At 42.7% G+C, this 23144-nt stretch overlaps 2 protein-coding genes across 7 annotated transcripts in view; one reads left to right on the forward strand and one right to left on the reverse strand.

Annotated features, from left to right (window-relative positions):
* Ankar (ankyrin and armadillo repeat containing) overlaps positions 1-1605 on the forward strand; it is a 47764-nt gene extending 46159 nt beyond the window's left edge. For 2 of the 4 annotated variants that reach the window (XM_048456011.3, XM_048456013.3), the window contains exon 24: positions 1222-1604. In XM_048456011.3, the coding sequence (XP_048311968.2) occupies positions 1222-1469 (248 nt within the window). In that variant the 3' untranslated portion in view covers positions 1470-1604. Of the gene's footprint in view, positions 1-1221 lie in introns of all 4 variants that reach the window. The other 2 variants (XM_048456014.3, XM_048456012.3) reach the window with 2 other exon arrangements.
* Osgepl1 (O-sialoglycoprotein endopeptidase like 1) lies at positions 35-18339 on the reverse strand. Of its 3 annotated transcripts, none has more exons than XM_085684187.2 (8): positions 18117-18339; positions 16897-17140; positions 10814-11201; positions 9111-9464; positions 8261-8391; positions 8045-8116; positions 6490-6595; positions 35-1465 (listed from the first exon to the last, which is right to left on the reverse strand). In XM_085684187.2, the coding sequence occupies exons 2-7, from the start codon at positions 17115-17117 to the stop codon at positions 6517-6519; spliced, it is 1245 nt and encodes a 414-aa protein (XP_085540313.2). In that variant the 5' UTR covers positions 17118-17140; positions 18117-18339; the 3' UTR covers positions 35-1465; positions 6490-6516. The 3 variants fall into 3 exon arrangements, with proteins under 3 accessions (XP_085540313.2, XP_048311975.3, XP_085540312.2); XM_048456018.3 differs by lacking the exon at positions 35-1465 and adding an exon at positions 3441-4035; XM_085684186.2 differs by lacking the exon at positions 35-1465 and adding an exon at positions 5599-5758.
* Between the last annotated feature and the right edge of the window lie 4805 nt (positions 18340-23144).

Raw genomic sequence — 23144 nt, forward strand, 5'->3', positions numbered from 1 at the left:
CTCTGATTAAAACAAACACCAGACCAAAGGCAACTCAGAATGAAAAGGATTTATTTCACCTTACATCTTGCAGCCAGTCATCCAGGGAAATTGGGGCGGGAACTCAAGGCAGGAACTGGTGGTGCAGAGGGCACGGACAAGAGCCGATTTCTGCCTTACTCAAGTTTCCCTTCTTACACACCCAGGAGCACTTAGCCGGGGTTAGCACCAGCCACAATGGGCAGGACCCTCCCACATCAATCATAAAGGAAGAAAGGTCCACAGGTTTGCCTACAAACCGTGTTATAGAAGCATTTTTTTTTCAGTTATGGCTAGGTTTGTGTCAAGATAACATACCAACCAGCAATCCTACCTTTTAAAGTTAAAAATGTGGAGACAACCCTCCAGAAAGCATCTGGTCTGTAATTCCACACACAAGAAGACACCTTCCCTTTATAAGTCTGCATTAATCATTTAAGGTGTTCCCTACTACCAAATGCCAAAGAGTTCTCTGGTAGGACGGAGCAGTGGGTAAGAGCACTTGGCCACAAGCCTAATGACCCGAGTTTGTTCCTCAGAACCTATTTGGTGGGAAGGAGCTCCAAGCCAGTGGAGATGGGGTTACAGGAGGTTGTGCATGGCCTTGTATGTACGCTGGGGACACAGTGTGGTCTCTGCAACGGTGCTGCATGCAATCAACAGCCGAGCCCCCTAGCCAAGGCCTTATTAGGTCTGCAACAAGGAATAAACACGAATTACTTTCACGCACAGCTTAAAACTGCCAACCTTAGAAAGGGCCAACGTCAGAGTCCACTGTCCTGTAAGGAACATCTATGATATCACCAGCTCAGAAAGAGAGCAGGAAAGCAAACAGAGGCACGCAGGGCCTAGAGGATGGCCCGGTGGTTAAGAGCAAATGCTGTCTTTCTAGAAGAAACCTGAGTTGGGTCCCCAGCATCCATGTGCAGCACGCAGCTACTTGGAAGTCCAGTTCTGAGGAACAGGGCACGCTCTTCCAGCCTCGGTGGGCACCCACACATTGCATGCATTCACACATGCATGCACGCATGTGCATGTACACACAAAATAAAATGTCTTTAAAAAGAGAAAAGGAACACTTATTCAGGAGTATCTGCAGAAAGCTCGTATCCATTTTAGTTAGGCAAAGAAAATCGTAAGTAATCATGTTATAGTTGGGGCCCTTGACTTCAGAGCCATTTACCTGTGGCCTCTCACTTCCAGGGAAAGAGCACCGAAGAAAAGCAAGACCGAAAATCCAACCAAAGGATTCTCTGACTTTAATTCCTCCTGTCACCAACTTCATGGGGCTCTTCAGAACACCCAAGAACAAAAATGTTTCCCACAATATTTTCTCTTTTTCATCTGGAGTTTCATCCGATATCATAAATGTATCAAGACCAAGAATAGTGTGTCTGAGCAGCCTTAGGCAGCAGGAGCAGAAAGCCAATCCAGAGCCCGCAGAAAGCTAGGAATTAAAAAAAAAAAAAAGCCTTTGAACAGGAAATGATTCTTGAGTCGTCTTTCAGGGGATGACGTCAGTGCTGTTTGAATGGAAGGTCTTTATGTTAATACTGAACAGGTCTTCTTTTCAGTTTCTCAGGGAGTTCAGCGTCAGGTTATTTACTGCTTCAAAAAACTAAGTAGAATTTCTGTAGGCGATGCCTCCACTCACACCTACAAGATTTAGCAACTGTCACGACCAGATAATATATTTGTATATTGTTGTGCCCGCGTCATGAGTTCCCTCACCACAAGGGACCACCATGAGGCCGAGTTTGTACGCAAAAGCAAAGAGCCTTTACTGCAGGCTTGAGTTTGGGATCTCCGTTTGTCTGTCTGTCCGTCTGTCCGTCCATTCTGGCACGGTGGTTGGGTCAGGGAGAGCGTTGAGCTCAGCTATGGCAGGGTTTTGAAGGAGAAAAGGATGGGGAGCGGTTAGGGGAATTCTGGATTCAGACGGGGGGTTGAACTCCTGATTGGGCAGGAGTGAGGTAAGAGAAGTCTTGTCAAACAGGGATTGGTACCAGCTTTGCCGCAAGGAAACCGGCAACCTATATAACAAGTTTGGTAAGCTATTCTATGTTCTGAAGCAGCTAGTCCTTCTTTGTCTCAATTCTGATTGTTTTCCCGAAGGGTACTGTGACTTTTCCTGGTTATTGTAATGGTGAGGCCCAGTCTCAGTACTGTTAGTTTGCAGCCTGTCATGGCTGCACCTGTGTCATTAGGCCTCTTCAATACGTGTACATATGTGTATCTATATATCTCTATGTCTCAAGACTTAAAAACATTTTGGGGTTGGTATGCCGAGTTAAAGAGTCCGCCTGCTCATACTATCACAACACTTGAGCTGTTAAACAATAAGCATTACCAAAGTGTGAGCTTTATGTAACCCGAAATGTAGAAGATGGAAACACTCAACCTAACATCGGAATCACTGCCCGTCAGGCACATAACTAGATGTGTGGCCACTGCAGCTGTCCCATTATCAACAGAAAGTGCCTAGACTCCGCACCTGGAGAGGACACTTTTTTGGCTGAGAACTCTGTGACGTCTCTGCTCAAAGGTCCCACATTAATAGGTGCAAGCCTTGGTGTTGATCCTTTAGTTTACAGCAGAAGACAGGTATGACAAATGCAAACAAGACTTCACTTGGTACTTCCACTTCTCCTCCCCCTTTCTCTACTCACTCGGCCTCCATATACTCTGAAGGCCTTCCTGTAATTCCCTGTCTACCAGAGCTGCAGCAAGCATGGACCATGAATATCAACAAATAGTTACCATAGTAATGGTCATGATGGTGGGAGCTTTCCCAGAGCCCCTCTGTGTGCTTAATCACTGCAAAACAAAGTGTTCTTAAGTATTTAAATTCTGCTCTATCAACTGCTCTGAGCTGCTATTTTCTGATGGATTATAATATAGGAAATGTAGAGGGAAATGTATGTTTAATATTAGAAAGAAGTGAATCAGCCGGGTGGTGGTGGCGCACACCTTTAATCCCAGCACTTGAGAGGCAGAGGCAGGCGGATCTCTGTGAGTTCGAGGCCAGCCTGGTCTACAAGAGCTCGTTCTAGGAGAGTTAGGGTTGTTACACTGAGAAAACCTGTCTTGAAAAGCCAAAAACCAAACAGAGTGAGTTCCAGGTCAGCCAAAGCTACACGAAGAAATCCTGTCTTGAAAAAGAAACAAATAACAAAATAAAACACTCCCCCCCCCCCAAAAAAAAGAGAAGAAGTGAATCAAATGATAAGACAACTCTCATTCTCTCAGTGTTATTAAGGGTAACTCTTGAAGTTATTATTCAGCCTCTGATCATGAACAACCAAGCCTTGAGGTAGCTTCAGGTGGGCTAAAGATATTTTGTAGACAACCACAGACACTTTCTGAGGAACTAGCTTAACCAGATTATCCCAACAACAGTATTTCTCCTGAAGAATCACTGCCAACTTTTAAAAAATTTTATTTTGTTGAAATAAATTTTAATAAAATAGTCTAGTGGTTTCTGTTCTCCACACTCCTCTCAGATCTTCCCTGCCCAGACACCTCCACACCCTTTCTTTTTCTCTTTAGAGAACAAATAGGCAAATGACAAACACTCCAAATAAACTAGAACTTAAAAAAGAAAAACATAAAAGACACACACACACACCCCATACAAACATGAAATTAGAACCACCTTATAAAGGCAAAAGACCAGTAAAACAAACAAAAATGCCCAAACAAAGCAATGTGAGACAAAAAGTCTACAAAAATGCCACTGAGTTCACTCTGTGTTGGCCATTTACATAGATGGGCATAGAGCCTATCCCCAAGTGTGGTTAACATAGCCAGGTAGATTCCACTGGAGAAAAATCATCTTTCCTTTGCAAGTGGATTATCAGTTGGAGACAGTTTGTTGGTTAGGGAATGTGAGTTCATGTCCACTTCTGTAAAGAGAGACTACTCACTCATTTCCCCTACTCAGGATCGTGGGTTTGTGCCCCATGTTGGGCGCCAACTGTAGGTGGCAACCGTTCATTCGTTTTCCGCCACCCAGATCTGAAAATAATCATACAGAAACTATATTAATTATAACACTGCTTGGCCTATTAGCTCACGCTTTTTATAAACTAACTCTTACATCTTAAGTTAACCCACTTATATTACAAGGCTGTGGCTTACTAGGTAAAGTTCCAGCATCTGTCTCCTGCAGCAGTTACATGGTGTCGCTTTGACTCTGCCTACTTTCTATATCTCCGCTTGGATTTGCTGCCTGGCTTTATTCTACCCTGCTATAGGCCCAAAGCAGATTATTAACCAATGGCAGCAAAACACACTCACAGCATACAAAGGAGAATCCCACATCACACTTTTCCTCTCAGCATTGGGACCCTATCTGGCTTGAACCTGTGGAGGCTCTGTGCATGTTGCCACATTTGAATTCATATGTACATGAGTCCTGTTGTATCTGGAGACTACTGTTTCCTTGGAGCCGTCCATCCCCTCTGGCTCTTATAGTCCTTCTGTCTCCTCTCTGGCACAGTTCCTTGAACCTTACAGGGGAGGATACCCTCAACTCTTCACGATTAATTTTTATCATTCTATTATTTTCCCTTAAAAAATCATATACGGACATACTGAGCTTTACCATGTATGCTGGAACATACCTGTAATCAAGGACTTGGGATGTTCATACAGGAGGTTTGCTAAGAGTTCAGGACCAGTGTTAGCGAGCAACAGTGAGTCCTAGTGAGTGAGACATTGGTCTCAGTGACCTGCCCAACCCTTAGTTTCACAGTAAGGTAAATTTGGCATGTGTTGATGAAGAGTTCAGTGTTACTCCCTGATTCCAACCTCCTTTCCCTCCCTTCCTTTCCATTCCTCGTAGCAAGTACTCAAAGGATTAAAAGACATGGCTCTATCCAGGATTCATTAATTTCTGTTAGCTATATTTTCTCCTTATTTGTATTATGAAGTAATTTAATATATAGTTGTGATTATAACACCTGGAACAACTTTTAACATTTTCAAAACACAGATTATAAATATATTCATAATATAAATTTTGGTAAATTTTCCTCAATAATTTATATGAACTTACAGTAGTCGTCACAGAAAGTTTGTTAATTCATAATCACATATACAAAACACAAATCCAAATATCAAATGTGAATTTCTGAACTAGTTGTTGCTTTTGTTACTTTTTTACCAATCCTATCTATAACAGCAATCTAACAACAAAGAATAAGAAGCTATTTTAAGTAATGGCTATTTCCAGATGCTTCATTTCTAGGAGAAAACAGGTGATCTTAATTAAATAAAAGAATTACTTCTGGAACTTTCTGAGAAGCTACCTTAAATTAGGACTAAGATAAGTTACTTTTTCATTCTAGTTAAGAATGGTTGTACATGCCTGTAATTCTTATGTTGGAATGTTATAAAGTGAGTTACCTGACAAAAAGGGTTTTCTATGCTAAATTTTTATCTTTACCTTGTCAATAATACATGTCAATAAAGATTAGAAAGTTCACAAAATTAACAACTTGATCCAGTATAGAGGGCAAAATCAATGGACATAGTAACATTGGTTAGTGGCCAAATCAATGGACATAGTAACATTGGTCCTTTAAAAAAATTAAGATTTATTATTGTTTTTAAAAATTTTATGTGTATGAGTGTTTGGCTTGCATTTATGTTTGTGTTCCACAAGCATGCTTGGTGCCCTAGGAGGTCAGAAAAGGATGCTGAATCCACGGGAACTGGAGTTATGGACACTTGTGAGCTGCAAGAACAAGAAGTATTCTTAACCACTGAGCCATCTCTGCAGCCCCAGTAGGAATGTGCTTACAGCCCCAAACAGTATATAGCTACTTTAGACAAAAAAAAAAAAAAATTTGATAAATTTACACTATCTGCAATACCAAGTTTCAGAGAAAATTATCCAAAACAAGCCTTTCTCATCTCGTTTATTTCCATCTTAGTAAACACAATTTAAAAAATCATGGGTGTGAAAGTATGTGGCCCAATTAGACAAAAATGAAAAGCACATCGCCTTCTTCTAAGCGTGACACCTAATAACTTGCTCAAATAGTAATCCACATTCTGTTGGTCAAGCTTTGTCATAACTCAGGGGTCTGACAACCTGGTTTGCTTTTACAACTGCTTGCATTGAAGAAGTTAGTCCACTGTATGGGACCAGGAATCAAAAGAACCACTGTATTTCTCACAAAGGTATTTTTTTTTTTTGAAATATCTGTTAAAATTTGTAGACAGTGAGAAGCCTGGTCTCAAGGGAGGATGACAGCATTCCTGGTCTAATACCTGAATTGTGAACAATTCCTTGCTATCATACACACTCATGTGCCCCTTCAAGACTATATAATATATATATTATACACACACACACACATACATGCATACATATACACATTCATACTAAAAGTCTTGACGCCTAATCAATATATTTATATAATTTGATACCAAAAAGATAAAACTTATTGTTTGAAACGTTACCTGGAAAGACCTTTAAAAAATCACAAATCAAATCGTCATTTTTAATTGTGGGACTTTTATGGCAGCTTCTGCGACTTCTTCGGATATGTCTACTCCCAGAAGACATCTGCATGAAAAGCAGAGGCCACATCACGTTATACTTGCTTCACAACCTACCACAACGTCTGCACATTATCAGCCTGGAGTCTGGACAATGGTGGCAGTGACGGGGAGTTGGCATAGGTGATGATGATCCCTATACACAAACCAGGACGGTGCACGGCACTACCTTGCTCATAAGAAACCCGAACTGTGAAGTGTATTTACAACTTCTACTGCTCCAAAGTGCTGTAAATTTGTAAATTTAAAACAAAACGAAGGCTGGGGATAAATAGTTCGATGGCTCAATGGCAGAGTGTCTGTTTGAATACATGCAGAACCTTGAATTCCACAAACTGTCAAACAAACAACAAAAAAGCAAGTGGAAAAAATAACCCTTAAAATGAACCCTAAAACACAACAAAAGATGCCATAGTCTGTAGTCTTTCGCAGAGGTCAAAATGCAAAGCACATTTTAACATATAAGCCAAGCCTACATTGTTCATATGCTTGCTGTTCCCGCGGTTTCCATTACTTCTCAGAGTCCACAGTTGGTCTGTCCTTGCTCTTCCAGACTCTTCCTCGCTCACCCATCCTATCCATTCTTTCTCAGTAAACCAAGGGAAACCTCAAATTCCCTCTTTTTGAAGATACGACTCAAGGTAAGCCCTGACCCCAGCAGGATAAAGCCATCAGCGCCAGCCTCGACACTGCCACAAGGGGGCACAAGTGAGCAGCCAGGATCGTGGTCTGATAAGCAGCCCCGGAAGTGGTTCTTTCAGACACTCCGCTAAACGCTGGCCATCCATAACCAGCATCAACAATCTGCACAAGCAAAACTCTCTGGAGCCGAGAAGTTCAAAGTAGCAGAAGAAATAACGTCCACATCTAATGATGTCAGATTAGGAAACATAATTGTCCTAAATTATTCCCTAACCTGAACAGAACGTGATAGCAAATTAAAAAGCTGCTCTTGGAACCACGGTTTGAGAGAGGACATTGGCTTACAGTGAACTGCTGCCTCCTGGCTTCCTCCCATCGATTCCTGGAGGAGCAAGGAACTTACAACATACCTGGAAGTTATCTTCATGGTTCCCTTAACTTTGCTAATACACTAACCGCCCTTAGATAACGCTACACATCACAAAAGGACAGCTCACAGAGAGGGCTTCCTTCCTGTTATTAAAAATATGTGTATGTATGTGCCCGAGTGCATGCATGTATACCATCTGCATTCACGAGCCTATAGACATAGGCCATGGCTCATACAGGGCTTGGAAAAATTTTTATAATTTCATTCTGTAGCAGAAATATTTCATATCACCTATTTCTCAACTGTATCAATGAAAACCAATAATTTCCCTTAAACTACCAAGCAGAACATTAACAAAAACTTCCGCTGTAAAAAAACCATGCTCCAGGCTTTCTTTCTCTTTTATAATGTAATTTGTGGAAACAGGATAAAGGGTCTACATACTTTGGTTCATACCGGAAGTCTTCTACATCATGTAAAATCCCCAAGCCGGCACGTAACCTTTCAATCCCATTCCTGAAAAACAGTAACAAAACAAAGACAAAAATAACACCGAAACAAAAATCAACAGCCTCAAGGTCGAAAGGAAGAAAATTTAGTATGCTAAGGCGTTAAATGATTAAATACATGATTACAAATAAATCACATCTTGTGGCTTACCACGCAATCATAACGCCATTATCAGTGCACAGTCTTGGAGGAGGGCACAGCAAAGTGCACTGTGTTGCATTTGCTACCATTTCCAGCGCTCTTCGGATATACAAGTTACTTGCAACACCTCCAGACACAACCTGAAATAGGGAAGCCAAGTATCAAATGCTATCACATACGGAGAGGAAGCGAGCAGTTAGTACACTGGGGGGGGGGGGGCACCAGTTTTATCCAACATGAAACTATTTGGGGCTAAGTAATGAGTATTTGCATAATAAAATCTGGAGATACTAATCACAGCTTTAAGCCAGCACGTATTCACTGCTAGCACTTTAAATATTTTCTTAGTATCAGAAAGTGTCTCGGCCACATTTGCTAACATAATACATCAATATTTTAGACTGCATTTGTACTTTTGGTTTTTGTCACTGAGCTACCGAGCGCTAACAAAACCATTATCTCTAATATCCATGTTTAATATTCCTTCTTGCGAACTGCCAAATTTAGACAGTTCCATTTTCAAAGATTTAAGATCTATTAAATAGGAAGAGTATCAAGTCGTATGAGCACATGTAATGGAATGTCAATAAAGACAGAGGATAGCAGCCTTGGTTTCTAAAAATAGGAACCACAAGGGCTACTCTGGTTTCTTTACGGCAAATCCTCTTCAAATTCAAAGAGAAAATGTAGCCTGGGATTTTGTTTTTCTGCACAGATGTTACGTCTACCTTCATGATGGCTATACATCGCTTTTCTTCCGTATTGTTCTACACTGTCCAGCAGGCGACACAAGACCCTAAATCCAAAGCGACACGCTGGGAAGTGAACCACTGCTAGCGGGCGAGCGGACGAAGCTTACTAATACTGCGTTCGCTGGCGGTAACAACGCTCTCTGCTTGCAAAACAGAAGAGCGCGGTGCGTTCTCGTGGCAAGGTGGCATGCGGTCACGTGCTGCACTGCGGCGGCTATGTCTGCGGCAGAAGACAGGATTTGCCCCTTCTCGATGCCTTCTTCCTTCTCCTTCCTTTTGATGAGCTTATCGATAACATGCTGAAGTCCCGTAAAAGAAAAATTGCAGTTCTTAGCATTCTGCATGGGAGGACTGAGGGTAAAATGGAATCTATTTCCTTCTTTGGCCAAATGTTCTATAGCCTTCCCACCACTCATCGTAGAATATTCTGGACGACTGATTAAAGAAAGTCTTCTTGCCACCTATTAAAACACAAACGATAATATACATTGATCATAAATTAATTAAAGAAAGATTACCCACTATGACCAAGTTAGCTTTATCCAGGGATCAATGGATGGTTCAAAATATGCGAGTCAATACCTGGAATAGATGACATTAAAAAGCATATTCTTAGATGAGTCACAGACTACACATTTTGAAATCATAAGACATAAAGATAGTGAATTCAATGATTACTTAAAAATCCTGAATGACTACAGAGACTATGGCTAATTTCAGGAAAGCAGACAAGGCTTTTCTCGAACAACCTCACCGGCAGCATCCAAGCACTGCCTCCCTAGCTTTTCTCTTTCCCTGGGGTTGGAAAATTGATGAGGATGGTTATTTAATGATTAACTTTGAAAGTAAGAATCTGGCCTGTTCTTTCCCTCTGTCATTTCTGCTGTTCTGTGGACGGCAGTAGGCTCCATACTTCTAAAGAAACTCCGCTGTGATGTTAGCAATTACACAGTGGATTCCGAATTCTGTGTTAGTCTTTGCTTTTCCCCCATAGGGTTTCACTATATAGCCCCAGTTGGCCTGGAACTCACTCTGTAGACCAAGCAGACCTTGAACTCGCAGTGATCCACCTGCCTCTGCCTCCAAGTGCTGGAATTAAAAGTATGGACCACAATGCTCTGCTCCTAATACCCGGATATCATGACATCTTGGCAGCATGCCACAGGGCTATAGTTTCCCAAATACTTTTACAAGAATATTTGACGAAATATATAGCAATAACTACAAAAGTATTTGAGTTTTTACATATGGATATAAAAGTACCATTTTATTAAATGGCTGAAAATGACAGAATTGAGATGGACACAGTGGTGATTCACACCTGCAATCCCAGCACATGGAAGGCTTAAAGCAGGAGGATCACTGTGAGTTCAGACTCCAGTGTGGGCTACAGAATGGACCCTCATTAGAAGAAGAAGAGAAAAAGTTATTACAACTCTTCATTTTTTTTTTGTTTTTCTTCTCTGTGTACTCTTGGCTGTCCTGGAGTTCATCAAGTAGTAGATCGGGCTGGCCTTGAACTTGCAGAGATCCACCTACCTCTGCCTCCCAAGTGCTAGGATCAAAATTATGCACCACCATTCCAGATCTTTGAGACAAGACCTTGCCGTACGGCCTAGGATTGCCTCCAACTCATTAAATAGCCAAAGTTGGCATCGAATCTGTGGCTTACCCTGCTACCCATCCAGCCTTTTGCCGTGGTTTTAAAAAACCTTTTCAGTAAGGGGCATTGCTCAGAACTACCTAGATGACTAGTCTGTACATGGTTATTTAACTTGAAGAGCCAGCGAAGTGACTTCTGAGACAGTACCTTGTCGAGCATGTCACCCGGTGCTATGTCCAAAGACTTCCCAAGGAGCAGGAAATCTGCAACACCGCGGACTAAGGCCAACAGGCAGTGACCTCCAGAAATCAAAAGAACTAGAAAAGGAAATTCCACTTTGTTGGTCAGTCTGATGGTAAGCGCATGAGCCTCCATATGGTGGATGGGAATGAACGGTTTTTTAAACTGGTTCACGAGCTGTAAGCTGAATGCTAAGCCGACGCCCAGGCTTAGAGCCAGTCCTGGTTTGACGGTGGTTGCGATCGCTGAGAGGTCACGTGGCGAGACTCTGCTGGCAGAAAGGGCTTCTTCTACTATTCGCTCAATATTTTCTCTGTGAAGCTGTTGAGCTACTGGAGGGACAATTCCGCCTGTTCTGAAAGAAAGAGAAGACAGTCTTTAAAAAAAAACTAGGAAAGAAGGAAAACAAGTTATATCTGAAGGCATTCTTGCAAATGAACCGCTGGGTCAGTATGTATGCTAACACTGCAAATGAAACTACTGGGTTAGTATGTATGCTAACACTGTATGCAAATGAACCGCTGGGTCAGTATGTATGCTAACACTGCAAATGAAACTACTGGGTTAGTATGTATGCTAACACTGTATGCAAATGAACCGCTGGGTCAGTATGTATGCTAACACTATATGCAAATGAATCACTGGGTTAGTATGTATGCTAACACTGTATGCAAATGAACCGCTGGGTTAGTATGTATGCTAACACTTTATGCAAATGAACCGCTGGGTTAGTATGTATGCTAACACTGTATGCAAATGAACCGCTGGGTCAGTATGTATGCTAACACTATATGCAAATGAACCGCTGGGTCAGTATGTATGCTAACACTGTATGCAAATGAACCGCTGGGTCAGTATGTATGCTAACACTGTATGCAAATGAACCACTCACTGGGTTAGTATGTATGTTAACACTGTACAAATGAACCACTGGGTCAGTATGTATGCTAACACTGCAAATGAACCACTGGGTTAGTATATATGCTAACACTGTATGCAAATGAACTGCTGGGTTAATATGTATGCTAACACTGTATACAAATGAACCACTTGGTTAGTATGTATGCTAACACTGTATGCAAACGAACCGCTGGGTTAGTATGTATGCTAACACCGTATGCAAATGACTACTGGGTTAGTATGTATGCTAACACTGTATGCAAATGAACCGCTGGGTTAGTATGTATGCTAACACTGTATGCAAATGAACCACTCACTGGGTTAGTATGTATGTTAACACTGTACAAATGAACTGCTGGGTTAGTATGTATGCTAACACTGTGCAAATGAACCACTGGGTTAGTATGTATGCTAACACTGCAAATGAACCACTGGATTAGTATTATGCTAACACTGTGAGCTTTATAATGCAGGACTAGGAAGAGTTCAATATTGTTGCTGACTTTTCATCCTGTGTTCAAGACTGCTATGGTTTATTTCTGATGAAGTGAGGTCACCAGAACCACCTCATAAAGCATTCCAAAGAGGTCATGAGCAAAGGAAGGGCGCTCTAGAACTGTATTTAGCTCTAATTAATCTCCAAGGAGAGAATCTTAGAAACCAAAGCAAGAGCTATTTGTCTAAAGTAACTTATATTAAAATGCATTAAAGACCATGAGGGGCCCAGGCATCAAAGAGGACTCATATTTTCTAGGAACGGCTGGGAGAGACAAATATGACCAGTAAGAAATATGAAGACAGGTTTATGAAGGTTTATTTTGAAACACACTGCACTGGAGGTCGGACGAGGACAGGGGATAGCTTACAATCCTAAAATAAAGTCGGGGAATCTAGTGCTTGGGGTTAGCAGTGGAAATCTCCAGCTTATGAGGGACAATGGATGATCACTCCAAACACGGAGGTAAGAGTTAGCAGGGAGGGGTGGGATCGCAGCTCCAGGGGAGAGCACCTGTCTGAGATACTCGGGGCCTCACGTTCAGTCTCCAGGACGAAAAACGACGGGCAGAATGGGGCTAGCAACACATACAGTAACTTCTAACTGGCTTACAGGCTGGGAAGCAGTTCCCCAAGTCTGTAAAATCCGCTTCTGTCTCAAAGCATCATTTTAAAACACTTGGCATTGCAAGACCACGTGAGAGGGTTTCTATACATAGAAATAAAAATCTTCACAATATTCAATGACTATTTAATTATATTATCTATATATAATTTATGTAAATATATATTTTACACATATATATTTCTTCAGGGAGTGAGGATGTACATAAATCAATAAGTTCATTTTGTAACAAAATTTTAAAAACTTATTGAAATACACTTATTTGATATTCCTCTTCTCTATCAGCAGCAAGAGTACTCAAGGCTCATTTGTAAAACGTCGACTATTTAATTTACTTTTCATTTTTTAGATGACATTTTTATTTATTTATGAGGGGGGCCTGGTGCACGTGGAGGTCAGATCAGCAGGGGCCTGTATTAACACGCCACCCCAATGTTCCTCCAACATTCATTTTGACTTTGACACATTCATTTTGACCTCGTCTCCACACCGATGCCTCTCCACTTCTCTAGCTGGGTCTTCCGACTCTTGGAGACCGCGGCAGATTGTGATGTCAGAAGACCCTAGAGAGCAACCTGTCGTTGACTGTTCTTTTCCAGCGGCAAATACTTCCTGGGCTGGGATTCGAGAGAGTTTGAATTCCAGTCCCTCCCGCTCACGGTTTCCTTGTTTTATATCCGTTTCACGCCTTCCTTGGTATTTTACTTTCTAGAAATTATGCTAAACGATAAAGATAAACAATGAGAAAAACTATGGCCTCATTCTCAACTAACTAATGACAAAATTTTCTAGACATTTTACTTGTATGGGGAATGCAGATGACTAATGAAGAAGGAAATCATTGAAATCTGAAGTCTAGGCGAGGGACAACAGAGGATTCATTAAGTTAGTGAGAACGGAGAGAACTATCCCAAGCCGTATTTGAGGGTTATGTTTAGCACCCCTGAACGGCTGACGTGGCTGTGAGCCGGTGAGGCAGCGAAGGTCTGGAAGAGAGGGATGCTTGTAAGCAGTGCTGTTATTACCACGCCTCCCGACCCCCCCATCCACCCTCCCGACCCCCCCATCCACCCTCCCACCCCCCTTCCCCACCCCCTTCGCCCCCCCCACCCCCGCAATCTCGCAGACCTGTTCACTGTCTCGATAGTAACGCTAGTAACGCGAGTGTCGCTATGGCTAGACCTGTTCACTGTCTCGATAGTAACGCGAGTGTCGCTATGGCTAGATTTTACTGAGCCGTTGATACTTGCCGAAAACAGCAGCAGGTGCTCTAAAGGAATTCATATTGAAGACAACGCCATCACGATCACCCGGATTTATAGACAAGGAAGCGGGAAATATGCACGGCCTCAACGCACAGTGCTAAACTATACGTGAAACTGCACTTAGCTCGAGGCAGGCAGGCAGGCATAGCAGACAGTTTAGAACCTTGGGATCCCCACCTGGTGTGGACGATGCCCACATTCTCCCTTGCGATGGGCACTTGGCAGCCAGCCTAGTTACTTTGCCTGCGCCCACTAGGCATACGCACCCCTCTCCATCCCCAGCCTGCATGGGGCTATATGTACTCCTGTTTCTGGACACTGGTAGACATTTCTCTGGCCCTGTAGCAATCAAATGTAGACAGGTTTTATATTCAAATATCCCCCAACATCCCAGAATAAGAAGAACAGAAAGGCTGACCCAGCCTAACTAGTTTGGATGCATGGGCAAAACTGTGTCCTCTATTAACCTTTTAGAAAAAAATCTATTTATTGTCTTATGCCTATGTGAATAACTGGGCACACAGGTGATCAAAGAAGCAGCCGATGGAAGCCGACATACACAACAGAAAAAAATGAGTATATGATCTAATCTGCCAAACAAAATAAAGAAGCACCCAAATTCTGTCCCTGAGTAACCAATCCCCCCTTTGAACGCCAGGAAAGTAGCCCTAAGTAAGAATCAGGGCCTCTTAATCACGTGGCCTGTTGCCAATCTGGACAGTAGTTACACTGACAACCATTTACAAGCGGCACAGTCATTTTGATTCTTATGTGAATCTGTGTGATCCCCTTTCAAGTCTTTGAAAAAGACACCAAGAACCTGGAAATACCCACCCCGACCCCAACACTAATGGCACATCCATTTGCTATGGTGGGTGATTCTGGCAAAAATTACATATCGTCTTCATGTTAGGACTCACGGCGTCCCGGGCACTATCTGACAATGGTAGGTTTCCAATTCCTGCTAAGCTGAGCTGAACACGGTTGCCTGGCATTCCACACAAGTGCCTATGCTCTGGCAAAACAGAACGTTCTTGTCTTTTTGCCTTGGTTGGTAATGTTCTTTCCCTCTCTGCGGAGGACCTGTGAGGGGCCAAGACGTTGTGCTAGCAGGGGCACCGGGGGTAGCACAGCTACTCAGAGACTTCGCTACTAGAGTCTAGGGTTGATCGGAGGAAAGATCACGAACAGGCAAACGAATATATAAATTGTAAAAAAAAAAATTAGAAAGAAAAATTTCAGGACATAATTGTAGGGCCCGGGTCTACCCCAGCTCCTGGGGTTACCTGAGGTCAGTTTCTGGTCAGCCAGCTAAAACGTTCAGTTTGTTCCTGTGCTCCCTCTGTCCTGCCTGGTGATTAACTGTAGAGCATTGTTTACTCCATCTTGGGTGTGGTGATTTCCCACCTGCCTGGGGGGAATTCCTTGTGCAGCAGCCACCTATTTAAGGATTTCCCCAAAGTTGAATAAAAGGCATTTGGCTGATCTCCTCTCCTTTCGAATGACCCAGGTCTCTTTCAATCTCCAGGCCCTTGCCCTGCTCGCCTATGGTACAGAGGCGCACAAACTGTACCAAGAGTGTATCGGGTGTTACACACAGTGATATACAAAGAACCTAATTTAGAAGACGAGATCAGAGTATGCTTTCCAGCGAAAGTAACGTTCAAAAGTTCACTGCATTAAAAAAAAAAAAAAAAAAAGAAGTCAAGATGTCCGCAACACGGTAATTACTGATATTAACTTTGTGTTGCCCTGCACTGGCAGCTTTCCGTAGGTCTGCGTGCACCACACGACAAAAGGACCTTCTTGGTCCTTTACCATCGTGTGTCGTTTGAGGCTTTACTTTCTCCATAAATTATTCCCAGTTCACTAAGGAAGCTGCTACGTTTGTTTACTGATATGAAAAAGAAATCAGAGAGGATAAAACACTTGCCTCAAATTAGTGAGACAATAAATACTAAAGAGTATCAGACAGACTTCATTCTTCAAACGTTGGAAACTCATAACCTACAGATGTATTTCAATGTGTTCTGAATTAGCCAATAATTTAAAAAAAAATCTAGCGATTACATTTAAAATGTGGACTTTCACTTTCTTTTGAAAATTCCGATACTTAAGTCTTACATTCTTGAGTGACAATGGGCTAGAGCTGGGTATATTTTGCATTTTATAACCAGTCCTGTGGTCCTCTGCAAACAGCTGGGTTTATAAACCTAAACTTTAGTACTGCAACGTTTACTGATTTGAATTACATGTGTAAATGTGAATAAGTTTTTCCCCCCCTAACCATCAGGTCATGATTTCTTGGGACTGGTGTTGAAACCATGAAACATACACGCAGGAAGAAAGGCACATTGAAAGGGAAATCTTTCAGAGTAAATGCTGGGAATGAGCTTAACTTCTTTTCGTTATCAGGACCGGATTGTTGAAACCCACTGTGGACCGTAGAGGGCCTCAGAAGTCACGACAAGGTAGGAGACATTGCCACAGCAGGGTTTTTGTTTGTTTAGAGACAACTAAGCTGCACTGGCTAGCCTGGAACTCACAGCCGCCTTCCTCTGCCACGGAAGCGCGCTGGTATTAAAGGCCTGTATGTGGCTCTATACGGTGGCACTCAGCGGTTTTTACACAATAGAATAGGAATTCAACTATCAAAATTTGACTTTTACACATGATAAAGACAAAAGGATGGTTTCCCTTTTCTTTTTCAAAAAACAAAACAAAAATACAGAAAACCAGGAGTGACCCAAGTCGTCGCTACTTACTTCAAATGCACTTCGGTCTGGGAATGCATGGCTTCTCCCCACACGCGTCCGGTTTCATCCACCACGGCGGCGGCTGTGTCGTCACAGCTGGTTTCGATCCCCAGGACCAGCTTAGGAGGAGAAAGAGCTCCGGGACAAACACGAAGACGTCTCAGAAACCCATACACGTTCCTCTTTGGTGGGTTGGCAAAAACTCCTGCTGTCTTCCTGAATATTAGCATACTTACTACTCTACAGATAATTCCTGGAAAAGAATTACAGAAATATGATTTGGAATTATCATTTGCAATTAATTCATCTACTTAAACAAAATAATGAATATTCATTTTTTTTAAGTATGCAGTCTTACAAAATTATAAGAGCGTTAGGAAAAGCTGTCAAAAATCTTACAAAGGTCCTATAAATCACTGAATATAAAATTAGGTCTTACAAAAGTGAGGAACATACAAAATCGTTAATATTCCAAGTTGAGCATCCCCTGAAGTTAAAATCTAAACCACTCTTCCCACCTGACTTGCTAGTGGAAATATAAGGGACACTAGGACTATTACATAAAATTGCCTTGGCTATATTTATAGGATGCAAATAAAACATGAATTTCACATTTAGTCTTGAGTCTCATCCTGAGATATGTCATGTACATGACAAATCCCAAAATTTAAAAAAAAAGTATTAAAATTTGAACACTTTTTGGTTCAGGCATTTTAGGTAAACGATGCTCAACTTGAACTTTATACAACAGCTAATGTTATTGTACAGTGGTTGTGTGGATAGTCCTCTTAAAACTAAGTTAAAATTTTAAAAATTAATGGCAAATAGAACAGATACCCCCCCACCCCATTTCCTGAGCCTCCTCTCCAAAACAGAGCGTACAGCACATGGTTCCACTTAGTAAAATATACGCCCACCACTGAAAATTTAATTTTGTAGTTTGGAAACAGGTCCTCCCATAAAGCTCATTCTAAAAGAAACGCATCTCAGCCAAAACAACTGCAGACACTTTTTTATCCAATGTTTGGAATCACATCTCCACTTTTTAATAACAAGTTTGTCCCCTTGTCCCGCCCCCACCCCAAGCTTTTAAATCCTTCTCCCCACCCCGCCCCCCCCCACCCCAGAGATAGCAATCCACCACTAAATATAAACACCCCTTAGCATTTCCACTATGCAAAGCATGTGCGGGGCGAACAAGACTGGGGTTAGAGACAAAATGAGAATACCTCAACTCGGAAAGCGGACCTGCAGGGACCTGCATGCAGCGAACTACTGGCAGATCCGAGTCGTGAGCGACCACGACTCCCACGGCCACCGCAGACGAATTGGATTTCCTCAGCTCCTGTCGGCGGGGAGCTGGAGAGGAGCTCCAATTAGACCTGCTTTTAAAAGTCTGAGAGGCCAGGTTCGGGCAGCACCTTCCACCTGTCGGAAACTGCAGCCGGAGCCCGGACCGGGAAGTGACGCCAGGGGGCGGCGCCGCGGCTCTCGGGGCGGCTGTGCTTCCTGGGGCTCCAGAGCCCATTAGTAAAGAAATGCTTGAGGCCCTCCTGAGACTTCCAGCTTGCCCTCTGGCGTTCCTCCAAGGTTTGCGAGCACCAAGACTTCTACAGGGTCACGCTGCTACGAAGAGGATTCCAAATTTAGTTCTGATTGCACTGCGCTGCATTTTAAGAAATAGCCCTGCCTTCGGTTAGTGTTGCTGCCACCGCGAGAGAAAGGATCGGGTACATCCTCACCCTATTTTAGGGAAAATGTCACCAGACTTACACCCGAGAAACCTTTCGCTTTCATAAGGAAAGAATATTTTCACCAAAAGTCAGAACACCAGCGAAAATAGCACCAGGGTCCAGAGAATGAAAGCGTTTCTGGCTGTATAGTCCACACCTTCGCTCCCACTTTCCATTCCAAGAGAAACACCTAGGACTGGTTCGCTCTGTTATCACGAAGTCAGTCAAATAAATTGTAAACATTTATATATATATATATATATATATATATATATATATATATATATATATATATATATATATATATATATAAAACTGCGCTGTGTTATAAAAATCCCAGACTACCTTGTGCTCAACCTTCTGTGTAACATGTACTAATTCTTGCATCTTATTTTGTTTTTGTTGCCTTGGCTTGTCAACTTAATAAATTTGAATGGATGTATCCCAGACTTTTCTTCTCCCTATCTAAGCTTTAAAACGGTAGCAAGCAAAGGCTTTACAACGCAAGGCTGGGAAAAGGTGGCATATGCGTCTTTGCCTTGCAGACTGTGAAGGTCTGAGTAAAAGAAAAAGTTAGTAAATCTTATCACAAACCAACAGACTACAGTCTAGGACCAGGGCAACCTTGTCTCTGGAGCCTTTTACTTAAATGCCAAAAAAGAAACTCATTTGTAACCTTCAGGTGAATGTAACAGACAGAATCTTACAATACTTAGTCCTTAAGTGTGTTCCACAGAGATGTGTGTGCATAGGATTTAGGTTCTTGCTGTGTTGTCCAAGCTGGCCCTTAGCTCCTGGTCGTAAGCAGTTCTTTCTTCAGCCTTCATGGCAGTTGGGATGACAAACACCCACTCCGAAGACCTGCCTGGATTTCACTTTGTGACACACTCGGCAGAACTTCTCCTCTGTGAGAGGTGCTTGCTTAGTTGTGAGAGCTAAAGACGTAAGATCCACCTTCTCAAAGTCTGTTAGCAAAAGACAGGTAAGACGTGGCAGAAAGGCAAGGAGGTGGAAATGCACAGAGTGACTAGGACAAGGCTGTGATGGAGCCATACCTGGCGGGATCATGACAGAATCCCCATGTCTGATTCATTTACAAACGTTGACTTGGAAGTGACTGCACCCTGGGCTACTGAGTCCCACGTCACAAATCGCCAGAGCGCTACTGTTCAGAAGCCATTGGTACTAGTGATGGATTAACTTATGGAAAATGTAACGATGCGGGACTGGGATAGTAGAGCCTGTTGGTCTCTCATCTTTGTGTGGAACAAGTCACAGTGAAGGTCAAATCCAGATTCTCTGCAGAGGATGAAGCAGTAGACACAAGAAACGTGTTGCTTCCCACTTGCGTCATGAGCCTGTCGTGAATTTGCCACACCTTCGATGGCCTTTCTTCTTTCCGGTTCTCATTACTAAGAAGAACCATCTTTGATATGAAGAGAAAATTCTTCTACTTGAGGCAGTACTCTCAGTCTGGTTTCATTTTTGGAAGATTTTTTTAAAAAATATTTTGTTTGTTGTGATAGAGGTAAGAGCTATAAGCCTTGGGGCAGCATGCAGATTAATAGAAATGGGTCAAGTTATAAGAGCTAGTTAGTAATAACTCTGAGCTATTGGCCGAGTATTTACAATTAATATAAGCCTCTGTGTGATTATTTGGCAGTGACTGCGGGATGGGGCAGGAAAGAAAAAGTTCCACCTATATAATACCTCATTTTTCTCTGAGTTTTTAATTTTTTATTTAGTTTTTTTAAAAGAATTTCATATGTGAGTGTTTTATTTATATAATTTCCACCCCTCTCCTACCCCTTCAAACCTTCCTATATCCTTCCCTCTCATATTCATGGCCTCTTCTGTAATTATTGTTGCATGCATATATGTATGTGTGCGCATAGCTACTGAGCCAATTTCGAGTTGCTGTTATACACCTGTTTGGGGTGACCATTTGGGATTGCATACCCTACAGGGAGCTCCTCCCTCTCTCAGCAGTTATTGTTTGCATACAGCTCTACATCTAGGGATAGGGCCTTGTGAAACTGCCCCCATCCATTTCCGCATGTTGACTGTTATTACCTAGGTCCTGTCTAGGTACCCATATTGTTGACATCTCATGAGTGTGGCACCCCTGTCATGCCTAGAAAAGACTGTAGCAGGCTTTCTAGGGACCACCCGTCCCCAAATCATGACACAGAGACTTATTTTTAATTGTTAATGCTTGGCCTTAGGTTAGGCTGGTTTCTAGCTTGTTTTTTTTTTTTCAAACTTAAATCAACCCATTTCTATTAATATATGTGCTGCTCTGAGTCTCATTTATCTCATCTACATAACTGTCCATCCTGCTTTTCTGTTTCCTCTGTGTCTGTCTGGCCAGCCCCCGGCTGGCTGGTCCCTGGCTGTTGTGGGAGTAACTTCCGCTGCCTCAACCAATAATCACTGAAGCAGGAGCCCACAGTGCAGCGGGGAGCGACTTCCGCTCCGTCAGCCAATAGCTGCTGAAATACCAGCCCACTGGGGCGTGGTATATTTCTCTCTTAAAAAGAGAAGCAGTTCCGGATAAGGCCCTCTTGGTTCCGGCTCTTGGTTCCGGTGCTCGGTCTCAGCTGCTGCTCCCGGCTCCTGCTCCAGCGACTACCTTCCTGACGGTTTATGGTGTATGTAAGTTTTACCCCCCAAAATAAATAACCCCTTAAAACATAACTGGTGTGGGATTGATTCGTTAATACCTGGCCAGTGGGCTCCTCTTTTCTCTCTGCCTGCTGGCCCTGCCTATCCCTAGCTACTGCTTGTTCAGCTTTTCTTAGACCAATCAGGTGCCTTAGGCAGGTAAAGTGAAACAGCAACACATCTTTATATAGTTATGCAAATGCAGCATAAACAAAAGCAACCTTTACTTAATTAGACAAATATAGCGTAAGCAAATGAATACATCTTTACATAGTTAAACATTCTATTCCACAGCAGGATTCTATCTTGTCATAGATATTCTGGTCATTTGACTGTTGGAAACTTTTTGCCTCCTCTCCCAAGATATTCCCTGAACCTCAGATGTAGGGATAGCTTCTCAATACTTCTTGGTGAATATTATTACACAGAATTATTCTTTTTAAAATCAACCATACAAACTATTTTAGACAGACTATTATTTTTTAAGTCTATGGATGTTGTGAAGCTGGCAACAACAGCTTTCTTGGAGGACACTTGTTTTTAGGACACAAATCTTTCATGAAAAAACAATCTTAATTTATATTCTGTGTTGACAAAGTCAGATTTTCACACGTGGCTTACAGAAGTCTCATTCCGTTTCTAGAGGCATTCACCACATGGTGTGCTTTCTGGCCATAGGTGAGACAGTGAGAACAGAACAGAAAAGCAGGTGCTATGCAGAAGATGCTTAGACTGCAGATTATGGAAGTTAGATTCCCAGGGCTACTGTTGAGCTATGGCTGTGCTATGTCACTAACCTCAGAGCAGCCCAGGCTAAGGAGTATCTACTTTTGGATTGGCATATGATTGCCTTTAATACATTTAATGTTCTTATTTAACCTTGCAATTTTCTTTGACTAAAAGGACTTTAAGAAGAACAAGGCATAGCGTTTGTTAGCTTTTCCATTACTGTACTCAACACCTGAGATGTTCAGCCTACACAGAGAAAAGTTTTCTTTGGGTTCCTAGTTTCAATCGGTTGTCTTGTGTCACGAGTTGTAGGGGTTTGGATGAGAGTGGCCCCCATATTCTTCTGGATTTGAAGACTTGGTCACCAGGGAGTGGCACTACTTGAAAGGATTAGGAGGTGTGCCCTTGTTGGAAGAAGTGTGTCATTGGAGGGAGGGGTGTACTTTGAGGTTTCAAAGCCCGTGCCAAGCCCAGAGCCTCTCTCTCTTCCTGCTACTTGCTAATCCAGATGTAGAACTCTCCACTGCTCCCTGTGCCATGCCTACCTGTGTACCTCCATGATTCCTGCCATGATAATATTGGACTAAACTATTCGAGATAAACATTGGTGAGACAGTGAGGCAAGGTCAGTTCAGGCACCCTCTGCACTGCTGCCCAGGGACCTAGCTGGGAACATCCCCGTTAGAATCTTCATCCGGCTACGGATGGAGATAGAGACAGAGACCTTCATCAGAGCAATGGACTGAGCTCCCAAGGCCCAGTTGAAGAGCAGAAGGAGGTAGAAGATGAGCAAGGAAGTCAGGACAGCAGGGGTTGGCCCACCCACTGAGGCAGTGTACCTGTTCTAATGGGAGCTCACCAAATCCAGTTGGACTGGGACTGAATGAGCATGTGACCAAACTGAACTCTCTGAATGTGGCTGACAATTGGGGCTGACTAGGAAGCCATTGATAAAGTCATCAGGACTTGTTTTTACTGCTTGTACTGGCTTTTTGGGACCCTAGTCTATTTGGATGCAAAGCTTCCTAGTCCTGGATGTGGGGGTAGGGACCTTGGACTTCCCACAGGGCAGGATACCCAGCCCTCTCTCAAGGAGGGAGGGGGAGGGAGGAGTGAGTGGGGGAGTGAGAG

The sequence above is a fragment of the Myodes glareolus genome, chromosome 27 (genome assembly GCF_982192425.1).
Source record: "Myodes glareolus chromosome 27, mMyoGla1.1, whole genome shotgun sequence".
Classification (NCBI taxonomy): domain Eukaryota; kingdom Metazoa; phylum Chordata; class Mammalia; order Rodentia; family Cricetidae; genus Myodes; species Myodes glareolus.